General features: G+C 42.1%; 1 protein-coding gene across 5 annotated transcripts in view; it reads left to right on the forward strand.

Moving 5' to 3' along the window:
- Positions 1-18412, forward strand: part of MAP7 (microtubule associated protein 7) — a 206507-nt gene extending 188095 nt beyond the window's left edge. For all 5 annotated transcript variants that reach the window (XM_019527122.1, XM_019527121.1, XM_019527123.1 and 2 more), the window contains 7 exons: positions 78-273; positions 2088-2189; positions 2477-2525; positions 2617-2676; positions 9531-9666; positions 15700-15926; positions 16653-18412. In XM_019527122.1, the coding sequence (XP_019382667.1) occupies positions 78-273; positions 2088-2189; positions 2477-2525; positions 2617-2676; positions 9531-9666; positions 15700-15926; positions 16653-16663 (781 nt within the window). In that variant the 3' untranslated portion in view covers positions 16664-18412. The remainder of the gene's footprint in view (positions 1-77; positions 274-2087; positions 2190-2476; positions 2526-2616; positions 2677-9530; positions 9667-15699; positions 15927-16652) is intronic.

An 18412-nucleotide genomic window follows, 5' to 3' on the forward strand; every position in this document is an offset into this window, starting at 1 on the left:
GATGATCTGCTCAGGTCCCTTCCGACCCTAGAAACTATAACTATATCTGCTTCTTACACTTGTGTTTTTTATTGAAGGCAAAAGAAGGAGCAGTTGTCGCAGAGAATAGCTGAAGAGAGAGCTCGCCGGGAGGAGGAAGAAGCTCGTAAACAGGAGGCAGAAAGAAAGCAAAGGGAGTCAGAGCAGGAGAAAGAAAAAGAAGAACATCTCCGTCGGCAGGCAGAAGAAAAAGAACAAAAAGAAAGAGAAGAGATGGAGCGCTTTCAAAAACAAGTAGGCTTCTCCAAGTGTTTCCATATCTGTCCTGATGGTAGTGGTTTGAGCTAACCACCTCATTTTCTGTTGTGTGTGTGTGTGTATAGGTTCCATAAAATGAAGATGACCTATAGAAGTAAATCAAACTTTGTCACCTGACTCTTGATTTCATAGACAACTGTAAAGGAACTGTAAAGATGATTTTCCCTAGAGGGATTTTACAGGTGGTATACCTTTTTCTGTAGGACTTTTGTTTTAATTCCAGGTCTTCCCTTTTACCTTATAGTCAAATTCACTCGTGGTATAACTTCATTTAAACCATTGAATTGGCACCAGAGAAGAATTTGCCGTACCATTTTATCATGCTAGATGCAAAGATAACTAAATAGACAGAGTTGTATACAGTTGCGTTAAAGTAGCTGAAGATTTCACAATAGCCTGGAAACCTGAACTCCTGGGCTCTCTTCCTGCCTCTAATATTATGTTTTGAATCAATATGTATACTGTTACTTAACCCCTCAAGCAGTCTTTAAAATCAAGATGGCTGTTCAAAAAGTCAGGTGCTTGCTGCTCAGTGTGATTATTCACACTGTGGACATGTCTACACATTCGATTAATGTGTCTGAATATACTCTGGCTCAATATGAGCCAGTGTAATCTAATTCTCACATCACCATCTACACATATGTTTAAGTGCAGTAGTTTATTGCACTGCTGGGTATCACTCATAACTGACAGAACTATCTGGCAGCGCAGTCTACTGCACCCTAATTGCTGCACATTTGTAGATGGTGATGCTTTACTGTGCAGCAAATTAGTCTGCTGCACAGTAAAGTGTCTGGTGTAGACGCACCCTGTAAGGAACATTCCTACAGTCTGAACTTTCAGCTTGCTAGCCTGGTTTTCTATCTGTGAAACAGTAATAATGATGCTTGCTTATTAGTATCAGGAGGCACTTAGAAAAAGAACCTGTCTGTTAAGGTACTTAGATGTCCCTCGTCACTTGAATAGGTGTCATAAATGTTAAGGAATTTGTCCTCTCATCAAATATATTGTTTTGGCTCACCAAAACTCTCACAAAATACTCATTATATATGCATGGACATAAGGATCATATGAAATTAGTTATAACTTTAAAAGTAATGAAGAAGTTTTATCTGAAGTGTTTCTGAAAGTATATTCTGCACTTGGTGTGGTAAGTTGGAATATTTCCTTTATAACCTTAATATATAAAGCAGAATTAAACCTCTCTGTTAAGTGCAGATCTCCTTGCAGCATCTCCGTATACAATGCAGCTTTATCATATTGAGAGGCCTTTGTACATCACATCCCATGACAGCTTTGCATTTAATTAAAAAAACGGGAAAAGAAAGCTGGTACTGTACATGCATGTGGCTGTTTGTCCTTGCTCTTATTAAGCAATGACAGTGTCTGGAAAGTGGGAGGGAGTAACATTCTCCGGTTTTATTTTGACCCTGTCAAAAGCATCCATCTGCCATTAGTCTTATGAACACTTTGCTGGCTCCTCTTCTAATACCCAAGGTTAGAAAATGCATTTTCATTATTCATTTTCTATGTTTTCATGCATTCATCACAAAGTAGTTACAAAACCAAATAAGATTACCAGTTTTTTAATTTACATAACATTAAGAGACGAAAGAATTAAGAAACCTGCACTTCAGTCTAAAAATTCTGCTGCTGACATGACACCCCCAAGTGTCTTTTCAAGTTGCTGCAGATTCAGATGCAATACAAAAATAAATGGATGCCAGTGTGAATCAGCCATTTCACTGGAAATCAATCCTTATTTCCTTTCCTTTCCCATCACTCAGAAAGAAGAAGAAGCTCGCCAGCGAGAAGAGGCAGATCGGATTCGGTTAGAGCGTGAAAAGCATTTCCAAAGAGAAGAGCAGGAGCGCTTAGAAAGGAAGAAGGTAACTCAGTATTTTTATGGAATCTTGGCACTATATCTCACCAGTTTGCATGTATGTTGAAGAAAAACAGATGTATTGCAGACGTTGCCTCAAATTCACTAAAGGCCTGGCCCAGACCTACTGACATTAATAGAAGGTTCCTAAAATGCTAGAAAAAAATCAATGAATGATCTTGCTTTTTTCAGCAAGTTGTGCTGCATTATCTAAGATAATAATTGCAGAAGCTTTTTAAAAAATCAATGTCGGTGAATGTTATTTTCATTCTCATCCTTTCACTTTGTTTGTAGAGACTGGAGGAGATCATGAAAAGGACTAGGCGCACAGAAACTGTAGGTATTTTCTACATCTTTTTATCTGTATAAATAGTTAGGCATAGTTCACTTCTTTCCAATCCTACTTTTAATTTACATATCTATGTTTTCTTTATAGAAATCTAATGAACAGCAAAATGGAGAAATATCAAAGGCAAATATTACTCAACAACCAGGTATTGCATTTAATTCTGCTCTTAACACAGTAGAAGAACAAAAGCATAGTAAGCCAAATGAATTGAAAATGATAGGACTTTGGAATTTTACAAGACAACTTAGTTGAAATAAATGTCAGGAATACGGATGGGAGTAAGTCAATTTTTAAGTAGAATCTTCATCATTTAAAAGTTCTACACAGATAACTGTGTATTACTAAATGAAAAATTTGTCAGACTTTTTTAGAAATGTATTGCCATCAATTTTTTTTATGGCTGTGTACTTAGTGCTTGGCAAGACAAAACTGTTTTGATTCATCATCACTTGTGAAAATGTTCTTTAGAGTAAAAAAGAACAAGTTCATGGTAAGAGTTGTATCAAATTTGAAAGTGCCAATTCTATCATTTCTTTAGAGTGGTGTTAGAGCTCTGGATCTGTTCTGATGTGGTTTTCCATATTAACTTGTTTTGTTAGGGTTTCATGTTATCTCAGTCATTAAAGCAAATGGCTCCAGGCTAAAGTGTTATATCAGTAGTAGTGCTTTGTAAAAAGAAAGGAGAGCAGCAGAGTGTGGACCCTAGACCTCACAAAATCAATCTTGGACTTCCTCAAGGAACTGCTGGGCAGGATCCCCTGGGAGGTCGGGCTGAGGGGGAAGGGTGTGCAGGATTGCTGATTGTATTTTAAGGAAATCTTATTGTGGGTGCAGGAACAAACCACCCCAATGTGCAGGAAGAACAGCAAATGTAGCAAGCAACCAGCTTGGCTTAGCAGAGAACTCTTTGGTGAGCTTAAACAAAAAAAGGAAGCTTACAAGAAATGGAAATTTTGACAAACAACTCAGGAGGAGTATAAGAATATTGCTTGAGCATGCAGGGGTGAAGTCAGAAAGGTGAAAGCACAATTGGAGTTGCAGCTAGCAAGGGATGTGAAGGGTAACAAGAAGGGTATGTTAGCAACAAAAGGAAGGTCAAGAAAAGTGCGGGTCCCTTACTGAATTAGGGTGGCAACCTAGTGACAGATGAGGAGGAAAAGGCTGAAGTATCGATGCCTTGTTCACCTTAGACTTCACAGGCAAGATCAGCTCCCAGACTGCTGCACCTGGCAGCACAGTTTGGGAAGGAGGTGAGCAGCCCTCAGTAATGAAAGAACAGGTTAGGAACTATTTAGAAAATCTGGATGTCCATGGGAGCAGATGCAGTGCATCTGAGGTTGCTGAGAGAGTTGGCTGATGTGATTGCAGAGCTGCTGGCCATTGTCTTGTAAAACTTATGGTGATTGAGGGAGGTACCAGACTATTGGGAAAAGGGGCAAATATGTTCATCTTTAAGAAAGGGAAGAAGAAACTACAGACCAGTTAACCTCACCTCAGTCCCCAGAAAAATCATGGAGCAGGTCCTCAGAGAATCCATTTCTAAGCACTTGGAGGAGAAGGTGATTAGGAACAGTCAGCATGGATTCACCAAGGGCAAGACATGCCTGACCAACCTGAATGTCTTCTGTGATGAGGTAACTGTCTCTGTGGATGTGGGGAAAGCAGTGGCTACAATGTACATTGAATTTAGTAAGCCTCCCACAGCATTCTTACAAGCAAGCTGAGGACGTATGGATTGGCTGAATGGACTGTAAGATGGATAGAAAGCTGGCCAGATTGTCGGGCTCAACAGGTAGTAATCAGTGGTTCAATGTCTAGCTGGCAACCAGTATCAAGCAGAGTGCCCCAGGGGTTGGTCCTGGAGCCAGTTTTGTTCAATATCTTCATTAATGATCTATAAGATGGGATGGATTGCGCCCTCAGCAAGTTCACAGATGACACCAAGCTGGGGGACGTAGTAAATATACTGGTGGGTAGGGCTAGGATTCAGAGAGACCTTGACACATTGGAGGATTGGGCCAAAAGGAATCTCATGAGGTTCAACAAGGACAAGTGCAAAGTCCTGCACTTAGGACGGAACAATCCCAAGCACCAATACAGGCTGGGGGCTGAGTGGCTAAGCCTCAGCTCTGCAGATAAGGACCTGGGGATTACAGTAGACAATAAGATGGATATGAGTCAGGTGTGCCCTTGTTGTCCAGAAGGCAAACAGCATACTGGGCTGCATTGCCAGCAGATCAAGGGAAGTAATTATTCCCTTCTATTCTGCACTGGTGAGGCCACATCTGGGGAACTGTGTCCAGTTTTCAGCCCCGCACTAGAGAAAGGATGTGGACAAGCTGGAGAGGGTCCAGTGGAGAGCAGTGAAAATGGTTTGGGGGCCGGGGCACATGACTTTTGAGTAGAGGGTGAAGGAACTGGTCTTAATTTAGTTTGGAGAAGAAAAGATTAAGAGGGGATTTAATAGCAGCCTTCAACTACCTGAAGGGGGGGTCCAAAGGGGATGGAGCTGGACTGTTGTCAGTGATGACAGAATAAGATGCAGTGGTCTCAAGTTGCAGCAAGAGAGGTTTAGGTTGAATATTAGGAAAAACTTCCTCACAAGGAGGGTGGTAAAGCATTGTAACAAGTTACCTAGAGAGGTGGTGGACTCTCCATCCATGGAAGTTTTTAAGGCCTGTCCTGACAAAGCCCTGGCTGGGATGATCTAGTTGGGGATGGTCCTGCTTTGAGCAGGGGGTTGGACTAGATGACCCCTTGAGGTCTCTGGCATCCCTAGCTTTCTATGATTCTACAAGTTTCAGGTATAAGACGGCAAAAAATTACTTCATAAATGCATAATGTGAACAAGGTTCAGTTGTGCGTTTTTTGGGTTTATTTTTTGGAATGGATCTATCTAGAATTTGAAAGATGACTTTCCTCTCCCATCTGTAAAATGGTAATACGTATGCTTGTCTTAGAGAGGTGTTGTGGAAATATATTCATTGTGAAGTTCTCAGACTGTACAGCTATGAGCCTATGGGGAAATTTATAGTTCTTCAGAGCAGGGTTTCAATAGTGTGCTATAAATAAGGTGCTAGGGCCATATATCGTGCAGATGCTCTGTCAGTAAATGAATGCCATCCATTCTGTACACGAAATAAGGCAGAGAGCTGATGGAGGAATAGTAGGTGATCACATATTGAGGATCATCTTAGTGCATACAACAGGGACGCATTAAGACTGCACAGACCACCTTCGCTCTGGCATTTCTGAATTTTGGGTGCCTGAGTTTACAACCTTAATAATGTGCTTTTTCTATAAAGGTTTGTAGTATTTCCTCCCCTTTCTTAAAATCCTGAGGTGTTTAAAGCAGATGCTATAACTAGAGTTCTATGGGAGCTTTTCCATAGATGAAAAGAAGAAACGTTCAGGTTATACTTTAATTTTTTTTAATGTAAACTAAATACATACTAAAATGTAGTCTATGGTGGGGTGTTCTCAGTCTCCACTGTTTATACTATTCCTCTTTGCGTGGATTGTTTAAATATTCCTTTAGTCAGAGAGCACTTGTATGTGAAAGAACATCTCTAGAGTCTAGTGGTGAGGACACTCTCTGGGAGGTAAAAGATTAGGGTTCAAATCCTGAAAGGCGGAGAAGAGATTTAAACTGGGATACCTAGAAGCCCATGTGAGGGCCAGAACTACTTTGGTAATGTGGGAATGCCACCACCATCTGTACTGCTACTTTAAGTTTAATTTTTTGTTACTTTTTATTGCATTTTTCAGTAACAAGGACATTGGTTGAAAGTAATTCATCCACATCTAGTTTGGGCTCTTGCACCCTATTAGTGTCTGCTGAGAAGGTGTGACATGTGAATGTTCAGCCTTATAATTTGGCCTTGGGGATAGCAAAAGTCATGGTTGTGACAGAAAGGCCCTTGCCATATTTCAAATCCCTGCTTTAAAGTGAAGGAAAATTCAAACCTTCCACAAAAAGCAAACAAACAATAGAAAGTTTTAATGTTGGAAAAGAACATATGTTCCCCTAGTCTCATCTTTAGAAACAGGTAAACTGATTTGGCTGAAATTTCAACCCATCCCCCTGCCCTCCCCGTCCGCCTAAGACAGATAACCAGTTTGTAAAATGTTAACCTAAGTGGCTAAGTCTGAAAAGTGCAAGTGCCTGAAATAAATGTACTTAATTAAGTACAACATAGTGTACTTAATGATACAGGGAGTGGTATATTAGCCTATAAACTATTCTTCTGAACGTTCCCCTTCTGAACATTTTAATAGATACTGTTAACAGACTTGGAACAACTGCTGCCCCTCACTTTTAAGAGTTATGAGAAATAATTGTTTCTTCATGGAACTAGGTGTACCAGAAGCAAGAGCTACCCCAACAATTAGTCATTCACCTGCTAAAAAAAAGACATCTGGGCCCACTAGGTGGGCTTTCACTGGCTGTTATTATGTTTGTGTGCTCAGGAAAGAGAGGTGATAAAATCAGAGAAGCTGAAAGAGGCAGCATCAGATACAGCCTGAGCAAGCCCTAAACAAAAACAGAGAGAGAGAGAGAGAGAGAAAGTGAGTGTTTTTTCCAGCTGAAAAAGTGTTGGTTGGAATGGGTTTGGCACTGGAAACAAAGGCACTTTCTTCTGTCTACTTCCTGCTACCATAATGGAAATGGGACTTTGAACAGGCTTTGTAAATAAGCAGGTTAGACCACAGAAACATCTGACTCTTTCTGCAGTTTCTTCTGATGGGAACAACCTGCAACACCATAAGCAGCTAATGCTTGGGGTTGCTCTGATGTCACTATCATCTATCAAGCTAAGAGGGCATTTTAAATAGTTTGGCAATAGATTTAAAGGACAGATTATGGTAGGCTTCCAGGGGCAATGTTTTTGAGTACTTTGGCTAAATAACGAATAGGAGGGTGCGTCAGAAAGTAATAACTCTCCTTATGCCTGAAGAAGGGTGTTTGTGCCGGAAAGCTTGCAAAGAACAATTTTCCCAACTATTTAATTGGTCTAATAATAGCTATCACTTTTACCCAAAGAACCTTGTCTGCCTATGTCCTTAGACCAACGCGGCTGCAACCAACACCACTCAGAAAGTAGTGGCAATTTTGAAAGAGCCATTTTTTGTGCAGTGATCATTTACTGGACCCTATCACTCCTTTACATTTTAAATGATGGTTGCATTAAACAATGCCACCATCAGTGGTCTCTGCTACTGTGTAGTTTCTGACTCATTACACTGCAAATGGTTTTATTTTGAAATTGCCACGGTCTCCCAGAAGGAGCCATCAGACCTCATGGTGCTGCTGCACAGCTGGCCAGGAAGGGAGGACTGCCAGCACACAGGGCAGCTCAAGATGTCTGCTGCCGCAGCCTTCTCCACCCCTTGCTGCTGACTAGTTGAGAGGGCTGCCTGTCATGTGGCCCCGCCCCTCTTCAATTAGACAGCATGTGACAGACAGCCTTCACAGCTAATCAATGGTGAGGAGCAGGGCCACTGGGGCCCCTCAGCCTCCGGAGGGAGCATAATCAACCCATGAATATGGCAACCAGCCCCACAGTCTCCCCACAAAATCAGTCAGTTGCCTCCTCGAGTTAGGTAAATCTCTACTTTTGATAGAGGTAATGTTGATGAAGTGATTACATCACTTCAAATCCTTGCATGTGGGCCTCTTCTGAATAGGCTAGGACTATACACAGGCGTTATGCACATGGAGTTGTTTTCAGACCAAGTCTAGATGCCTCAAGGCAACTGAAAACAGACTATACTATTTCTTTCACCTTCCAAGTTGGCTGTTAAAATCCATAATAGGTCACTAGTATCCTCCCATTATTACAGCATTGAACAGCTCTCTGCTGCTTTATGATATGAGTTAAGAGGCCTGAACCCAGATTCTGGTGAACAGATTTCATGTCACAAAACAGGCTTCCACACGTGGTAGTACCAGCAGGGAAGCCAAGGATTCATTGATCTTTGTGGCTGAACTGTGGAGGTGGCCACCTACCCACAGATCTGGATTTGAGGTGCTCGAGTAGAGAAACGTGAAGAAGCTTGCATTGCTCATTCTTTGGATGAGCAGATCACTGTCAATGCAGCAATTTCCAGCAGCAGCATATTGACATTTTTGTTTTCATACACATTCCAAGGACCTCCACCACTTAACCTTTTAAACAGTGTAGCATATTTTTTTCATCCAAAGTGAAAGTCAACCACAGAACAACATTCATTTTGTATTGCATCTTAAATGGACAAAAGCCCCAAACAGTATACTTAAGATTGAAAATGCATCCTCCTCTCCCCACATGTTGGGCTTGGGTTTTGCAGTCCTTGCTGAGATGGTTCCCAACTGAGAGATAAATGGTAGTACCTATGGGGTATTAATTGTGCCCCAGGGGCTCCCCGTATCTTGATACAATACAAAATTGCTGCATTTGCTGAGTTTTTGTTGATTTCAGACAGAGCAGCAATGTCTTTCATCTTGGCTTTGTTTTCTTTGTGAGGGATGCGTAAGGCACAAGTCTGTATGAATTTCTTTGTATGAACACGTTTTATAGAAAACACTTTAAAAATAGGAGCTTACTGCTGTTCCAAAGAAACATTTCACACTGAGATTTTGCTTTTTCATTTATTATGAAGTTATATTAATGTGTGAAGGTAGACATCCATAGACATAATGATGCGGCCAGGAGCCCAGGGTAGCTCTGGCTTCCAGTGGCCTCTGTGTCACTAACTAGCATGATTGTGCAGCTGCAGCAACATCCATTTTTTTTTCCATGAGGCACTCCCAAGTTGGTGTCTGGGGCAGCTTCCCCAAGCTCCCCACCCTAGTTACTGCTATAAAAAATAGTCCCAATATGGATAATTACAGACTGGAGTATTCTTGACTATACAAGATCTGGATGGAAGGGATTTTTAATTCCATTTTGCTTGGCAGATTTTATTGCTTTACATTTTTGCAGACTTTTTTTTTTCTTTCTTTCTTTTCTCTGCTAGTAACCAGTCCTACGGCTCCATTACAATCTGTCATGCACACTCAACTTCAACGGGCAACAGAATTGCCACACAATGGACAGCCAATAACTTGTGCACATGTGGTCATTTCACATCCACCTACTGTAAATATGGACAGGTGAGAACATCATTGGGAGTATAAAGTGTGAAGGATGTTAAAAATAATTGTTTATTTCCTGATGTTCCCATGCAAGTGCTGAAGCTGGTTAAAGGTAAACACCACTCTCCGTTGTTGGTCTGTAAGGAAACGGTTCCCGCAGTGTTCTGAAGTTACCCACTTTGATCAGTTGTAGGGATTGAATTTATAAAAATAGCACTTGTAGTCTTTGCAGTATTATTTGAAAGTATAGTATCTTATTTGCCAGCAAGCATTTTAGTGATGAAATTTTAATGCAGAAGGGCAATTTTTATTTGTTCTTGAGAGAGAGGCTGCCTCTCCCTCGTACAGAAAATAATTTTCTTGAAATAATTGTGCATTTACAACCTTACTTCTCCTCCATGCAATCTGGAGTGCCATGCTTTTAGAGTAGAGATATTGATCTATAAGCCGTTCAAGGTGTTAACAAGCTTGGATTACTTCACAACAGGGGTGGGCAATTATTTCACCTGGAGGGCCACTTAATGACTTTTGTGAGCTCTTGAGGGCTGCAAGGGTAACAATGCCCCTTGACAAGTGCACTGCCCCCTGATTGCCATGTTGGGACCAGAAGCCCTTCCCCTAACCCTTGACCTTTGCTACCAGAAGTCCCTCCCCTTGCCCCCTGGAAGTACTCCCATTTTGGAGGTGGGAGGGAGGGTTGCCATCTTGGAATTGGGGGGAAAAAAAACAAATTGTATACTAAATATCAAATATCTGTTATAAAATGTTTTAATTTTATTTCGGACAAATATTTCTGTCCTGATTTACATGTGGTTTGCATAGTATATATAGTCTTAGTCTTGTATATTGTGTGTGGGGTGTGGTTGGGGTGTGTTGGTGTGGGATTTGTGGGAGGGTGTGTGTGGGCTTTGAGGAGGGATGTGGGTATCCCTGCCAGCATGTGGGGTTCCCAGCACTACAAGTGAGAGCTGTGCACCATTAGGCCGGTCCAGGCCTCCACATGGGGCTTCCAGCACTCCAGCAGGGAGCTGCACATAGAGGCATGAAGTCAGCCTAGCCTGAAGGCACGCACTCCCAGTTGCAGTGCTGGGAGCCCCATGTGCTGGAATGCAGCCAGCCAAGACTGACCCGATGGCACACAGCTCCTGAAAGGTGTGCTGGAAGCCGCAAGTGGCAGCATGAAGCCTTCCTGGCCCAGTCCCTCCTGGCTGGAGTGCTGGGAGCTGCAGAGTCATGCTCCATTGGACCAAGCCAGCTCCTTGCTTCTACATGGGGCCAAATAGAATGGCCTGGTGGGTTAATCTGGCCCATGGGCTGAATTTTGCCTGCACCTGCTTTACAAGGTACTTGACATGAGACAGAAAATTATCTTGTTAATTAGAAACCTTTATTCCTCTATGGCAGTGGTTTTCGGAAGTTTGGCATTTGATGTTAGCAGTGCCATGTAGCCATGGGACAAGTTGTACAGTTTCTGTTGACATGCATGTGATATTTCATAGTTTCATAGTTGGTAGGGTTGGAAGGGACCTGAGCAGTTCATCAAGTCCGACCCCCTGCCATGGCAGGAAAGAGTACTGGAGTCAAACGACCCCAGCAAGCTGATTTGTCTAGTGATTTGTGTTACCAGACTTAATATTAGACATTAGGTAGTGGTACTAAAGTCATAAAATACTTGGGCAAGAATAATTCATTCTCTTAAGAGAGTGTTTACTGAGCACAGCAATTTGCAATGTCAGGCATAGAACAGCAGAAAAACTCCACCTAAGCTAAAACACAGCCCAATAAGACACAGTGGCAACAAATAAAACTTAGCCCAACTTAAAATGCAATATAATAAGCCAAAAAGAACAGAAAGCCTTCCATAAATCTTACATAATCCTGAGGGCAAGATCGTCTGCTTGCAGTCAGGTATTCAGAAAGTCTTTCTGAGAGATCTGCAGGTCATCCCGGGTGGTGAGAGCAGTCCCACAGGCCTTATCCTTGCCTTGGTTTTTACAGGCAATTTGCACCTTCTTCTCCTTCACGTTTATCATATATCCCGTGTCTCTCACAACTCTGTCTCTTGTCTCTTCTTAGGGATTCCAGTCTCTCTCCCCGTTCTACTTTGAAATCTAAATGTAGCCTCCTGCCTTCTTACCCTCTCCTGCTACCTCAGGTCACACACCTAACCTTGTCACATAGCTTCAGAATCCATTAAAGGGCTCATACTTGTTATGACTGTGCCAGGTCTTTGCCAACATTTGTAGTTAGCCAAGCAAAAGCTGGTGTTACTTGGCTTGATCTGTCAGTTTATTTCAGTTTCAGTATTTGCTCTTCTCATATCTGGCTTTCTGCAAGGCAATTATCTCATTGTGTGTTCATGTTTTATGCAGGTACTGCCAAAATATCAATGAAAAATCAGAATATGAGAAGTTGGCAAACAAACCATTACGGCCAGCATGCACTGCAGTATGATTGGCACTAATTAAAAGAGGAACTCATCCTCCATCAATCTCTCCATATGCCTGTGGGATTCTTAGCCTCCTGTCATATTGACAAGGATGTTCCTGCTGAGAAGTTCTGGCAGTGACACTGAGCACTGAACCATGCTAGATGAACTGCATAAAGCCATTTTGCAATTGTATAAGGCAGCTACTAAATGCTAATTATTTCTCCATTTTAAATGCACCTTGATGATTATAATACAATATGTGCCTCCCTAATAATGACTGTCAGGTAGCATCATATTCAGTGTAGAAAGAACCTGCAAGCAGGCACAGTGAGAAAGGAATAAATACAACCTACCAGCATCAACAAAAATAGAAGCCAGGTAGTATACTATACAAAAAAAAGCAGCAACATGGAAAATGATGCTGCTGAATGACTCGGTGTCTTTAGGAAATGTCTGAAGTGGATTATATGTTAAATAAGGTTTGGCTTAGGCCAAAAAAGGTCTTGCATTTGGTTTTAGAGGGCTTTGATACAATAGCTTAAGTTCTTTTCTTTTTGCAAAGCCCGAGTAAATGGGTTTGCACAGGGAAGTATCCAACAGAATTCCTAGGGGATGGGAGCCACAACAAAGCTTCTCACTGTAGTCCACAGGTTTTAGGAGCCTTTACAGCTATTACTCTTATCTCCCAGAAAAATTTAAATTTAACAGCTAATTGCTCTGCACAGTGATGCATCCACTGGCTAAAGGTCTCTATGTGCACTCCCCACATACCACAAATGCTGATTTGTGTTTGGTGATGTACAAGGATCAAACTCAACACATCTTGTACAATTTGGAACCCACATTGCCCTCCCATTACAACTTGGGTTGTATTTTGCACCATCAGTGCCTCTTAGGAAGATGAGTAGGGGGCATGGTCAAGATTTGGCCTCTAGTAATTGCATAATTTTAAATAGTCTATGGATTGAATTTCTGGATTCAGAATGCTTGAAATCCTTCAGTTTCCCAATGGAGCCCAAGTCAAGAAGCAGGGAGCATTTAGGCTGATTTATTTATTACTGTGGTGTATGCTCCCCTGCTCTAGAACTCTGCTTGCTCAGAGACCCAGGCTACAGGTCTGGGTGCTGGGGCCAGGACCTAAATCCCATTTCATGCCCACGTGAACAAAGAAATTGAAAAATAAAAGGGACAGGAGCCAAATAAGCAATTCATAGTTTCATATTTGGTAGGGTCAGAAGGGACCTGAGCAGATCATCAAGTGTGACCCCCTGCCATGGGCAGGAAAGAGTGCTGGGGTCAAACGACCCCGGCAAGGCGTCTATCTAGCCTCCTTTTGAAGACTCCCAGGGTAGAGTGAGCACCGCTTTCCTTGGAAGTTGGTTCCACATCTAAGCTGCCCTGACTGTGAAGTAGCGCCTCCTGATATCTAACCTGAATCTACTCTCTGCCAACTTATGGCCATTATTCCTTGTTACTCCCAGTAGTGCTCAGGGGAACAGGGACTCTCCCATTGCCTCCTGGTCTCCCTTGGCCAGTTTATAGATGGCCACCAGGTCCCCTCTCAGCCTTCTCTTGGGGAGGCTGAACAGGTTCAGGTCCTGTAGCCTCTCCTTATAGGGCCTGCCTTGCTGACCCCTGATCATGTGAGTGGCCCTCCTCTGGACCCTCTCCATGTTGTCCATATCCCTCCTGAAGTGCAGCACCCAGAACTAGATGCAGTACTCCAACTGTGGCCTGACCAGTGTTGCATAGAGGGGGAGCATCACCTCCTTGGACCTGCTTGTGATGTATCTATGGATGCATGACAAGGTGCAGTTGGCCTTCCTGACTGCATCCCCACATTGGCGGCCCATGTTCATCTTGGACTCTGTAATGACTCCAAGATCTTTTTCAGCCTCTGTGCTGACGAGAAGGGAGTTTCCCAGCCTGTAGGTATGCTGCTGGTTCTTCTTCCCTAGGTACAGTACCCTGCACTTGTCAGTATTGAATCCCATCTTAGTCTCATCCACCCACCCCTGTAACCTGTCCAGATCCAATTGCAGCATGTCCCTCCCTTCTAGCGTGCCCACGTCTCCCTACCTCTTAGTGTCATCTGTGAATTTGAACCAGGTGCAGTTGATTCTAGTGATTCATTACTTTCTTTTGATTAGCTTTATTGCTCTCATTATCCTGCTAGGATAGTGTCAGTAGGGTGACCACCTTTTCAAAATGCAAAGGCGAGACATATGCCTGCCTCCCTCACCCCCCACAGGTGTTATGGCCTGAGCAGAACTAAGCAGAGCCCATGGGGACAGGGGAGGATGTAGGTCTGCCTGCTGCAGGACTCGGGGCTCCCCACTCTGCTGCCCTCCTCCTGGGGCCTCTGCAGGCCAGTGGGTTAAACCTGATACAGGAAGGTGGAGAGGTTTGGTAGTGCTGCTGCCGCTGCCAGAAGCCTGTGCCAGCCATGCTGCTGTGGCAGTGCACTCCCTGCCTGCCATGGCAAGGCACCAGCAACAGCAGTGGCGACATGGAGTATACACAGCAGTGGGGAGCCAGCCTCCTCCCTGCCACCCTGGACAAGCCACCTGTAACTCTGTCCCACTTCTCCAACTGGGCCCCCATGGCTGTGCATTCTGGCCCTGGGCCCCAGCTGGGCAGCACCCCCAGTGCCAGCCGCCAACCCTGCCTCACTCTCTCCCTCACCATGGGGGCCTTAGGCTGCCCCACTCCCAGCCCAATGCCCCCTCCCACCCCCTATAGACTTACCTGCAGACAGCTGGGGGAGCTGCTCTCTGTTGCCTGGCTGTATTACTGGCCACGTGCATGTGATGCACCCCCTGCATCCTGCTGCCCCTAGCCCTAGACATCTCCTTGCAGGCCAGAACTTTGCCAGCCTGCAAGGGGAAGCCCATGATTTCCCACGTTTTGCTCTTTCAAAGGAGAAAATCCGCATTTTCCACAGTGAATGGACAAAACAGAAAAAATATGGTGTCATCAATCACTTTCCATGACCATAATGTGTGTATTAATGATCTGGTGAAGCCGATTGTCATACCTAGGTATAACACATGGAAATAAAATTAGCGAGTGCATTGAATACATCTCCTGCACTGCAGTGGAACATTATTGAACAGAACAGGTCTGAAGATTATCTCTGTGATATGTATGTAGTATGACTATTAGTTGAGTAACTGAGTTTTAGAAGGCAGTAAATCACTCTAGATTCACACGGTCTTTTCCACTTGTAATTTTGCTTGTTCAGAATACATTTCTTTCAGTGTGATATCTTGATATTGACAGATCAGCTGGAATATATTCATGTAGACTTTATCCAGGTTCTAATGAAGGGTATGCTAGAGTGCTGAGGGCCTTTTTTTCAGTCCAAGTTAGCTCTGAGATTTTTTTTCCTAAGAAGCAGAAATTTGCTTTAGGGAGAAAAGAAGTTTGGGTTGCTAATAAAAGTGAAAGTTAATCCTCGGTTCATTAGCTCACCACTGCCCCAACAACTTTGGGCACTGAACAGCAATGAAACTGAACATCCTCTAAAATGTGAGGAATATTGGGTTTCAGTTTGTGGTTGTTTGTTAGACACATCTATGAACTGTATTAGGAAATTATATTTATATTTTTGCTTCTAGTAATCTCAATCCAGAAAAAAACCCAAATGAGAATGGAATGTCTGTGCAGAATGACAACTTTGAAGAGATCATAAACTTACCCATTGGATCTAAAGCATCCAGATTAGATTCCTTGAACAATGATGGAAGCAATAGCCCTGGAATTCCTTTAAATCCAATTTTAGCCTTTGATGATAAGGGGACTCTATTGCCTCAGGTAGATACTGTTCAAACACATCAAACAGCCGGTAGGTTTGCTCTACATCATTAAAAAATTGTAATATTGTAATATTGCACATTGTAATAGACAGAAAATATGAAGTATTTAATTGATGTACATAACCAGATCGCTAATTTAAACCCCTTAGGCTGTAAGCTTTTTGGAGCATGGAACATGTCTTACTATGCACTTGCAAAGGTGTGTGTACATGCAGAGTACTATGCGAATTGTGTTGAATCTTAAGTTTAATTTCAGAGAGTTCCTAGTTACCCTTGCATTCATTGCTTCGTGAGGTTATATTAAAACGTTTGTGTGATGCTCTTACCTGGCAGCATGGCATAGCAAATACACAATTAGCTGCTTGAGAACTGCCAGCCTGTTACACATCTTCAAATGTAAAACTGTGATATGCTCTTCATGGAAGGAGGCGAGTGGGATATAGCTGCTGGCTTTGTGATTCAAATTCTGAATAACTCCCCTTATCAGGTTATTTTCTGATATTTGCTACAGAAGGTTTTGTCTGCAGCCACAGTCAGTGCAAAGCAGCAGACTTACTTTTTATCTATTGGGTATGAACAGAAGCATGAATAGTGCAAGGTAAATCAGACACAGGTGGCAACATTTTCCTCCTCAGTGCATAGAAAATTTGAGGAAAAGAGTCAGTCATTGAAAGTGCTATGTAAACAGGATTTTTGGATAAGTATCATTCCTGTCTGATAATCTGTTCTCCTTTTTTTACTACCCTTTATTACAGAGGTTATCTAACCATTTCTTCTGAACAACCAAAGGTGAAGTAAGCATCTCTGCAGCCGGTGGATTTCCTTCCATACTATGAAGGAGTGTTTTATTTTCTCTCCAGTTTTTCTAAAGATTTCTTGGATATCTTTTTGAAAGGACCTTAGCAAAACCAGCAGAAGAAATGATGGGGAATAGATTTGGAGTACCTTTCTATCTAATAGTTTTCACCATTAGAAATCATGCTTCATGTGCATTACTTAAAATTGCTTTTTCCAACAAGCCTCTTTATTTAGTAAATGGATACTTTCTGCATCTTTAAGACAAAGACACTGGAATCTGAAAGTAATGAGCTGATAGGGGCAAAGGGCCTGATTTTTTTTGTTTTGTTTTTTAAAGATGGGTATTTGGTTTTAAAAGATATAAATGTAAAAATTGGCAAAGAATCTTTTACATTTTCTGGATCTAATACTTGAAAAATAAACACCTCAGAGCCCTACAAGTAGGGCTAACATGGTGTTTCATTTAAACCTGTTGGTTTAAATGTTATTGCAGAGAACTCTAATTATGGGGGCAAAGTGTAGGCTTCTGTATCAGGTTCTTGTAAATGTAACGTGACATGGACATTCTGTAAATTCAGATGTCACTATGCTCTTCTTACCTTTTCTTTGGGGGAAAAAAAGAAACAAAATGGAGCAGGTTTTAAAATGTGAAAATTTGAGAGCGTTATTTTTTCATGGACACAAGGAAAACCTGTTGTTCTCCTAGATGATGTATTTATGGATTTTGTTCAGTAAACAAAAATGAATAATTTAATTGAATAAATTAGAAAAATGTAATAAAATGATATTGCAAACTTGATTTTATTAGTTACATTCATGTTCACTCCACTGTAAAAGGTACACATGCACACACGATTCCAACTCCTGTGGAATGCTGCTGTTCACAACAATGGAGGGAGTTTTCTTTGCCTTACCAGATGATGAAGATGGTGTGAAAACTCGATTGTGGGAGAAGATCCCAGAGCTTCTTGGTTTTGCTCGTTTCAGAGCAAACAGAATATAATGGGTCAGTGGCTGCTTTATTTGTTTGTTTAATGTGCATTTTTAAAATGCAGTACATTTTACTGTAGGATAGTGACCAGAATCTTACCATTCCTCTTTATCCCACCGACACCAGTTTCACTTTCATCATTCCACCCATGTCACTTTTGCTGCTGCTGAGCATGACTAAAATCCTGGACCTTTTGTGTTTATGAACAGTGCTCTGATCAGTAGAAATTACTACTTATTCATTGTTCTTGAGAGATCCTACCAGGTCTTGATGCAGTATTCACTGAAGTCAACGGGGCAAATTCACAGCTGGCGTCAACTGAGGACTTACAATTGTTCACACCAGTTGAGGATGTGCCCCAGGAAGATTCCTTTGATGAACTTCACTGGGCACTGGATCAGGCCTATCAGGAGCAAAAGTGCAGAAAATCTATTAAAAGAGAAACTGTTTTAGTAAGAATGTTTTAATGGGCTGACTTAATACAGCTGCAAGATGTGTGTCTTACTATAAAAGAGATGGACTTAAGTCCTGGGGAGCTCACTTACCTGCCAGATCATAAAGCCATTCGGTCAGAATGTTTCAGTAATAGTTTGTGCTATAACAAAATTAATTGGGTTCCTTTTCCGCTTTCTTCACAGGTCTCCATGTATATTAACTTAAACACATGTAGTTTCTTTGAATCTATATAGCATGTAAGAACCAAATAAAATTTGTTTGAAATACTTA

Source organism: Gavialis gangeticus, unplaced genomic scaffold (genome assembly GCF_001723915.1).
Source record: "Gavialis gangeticus isolate Ggan-Ray unplaced genomic scaffold, GavGan_comp1, whole genome shotgun sequence".
Lineage (NCBI taxonomy): Eukaryota > Metazoa > Chordata > Crocodylia > Gavialidae > Gavialis > Gavialis gangeticus.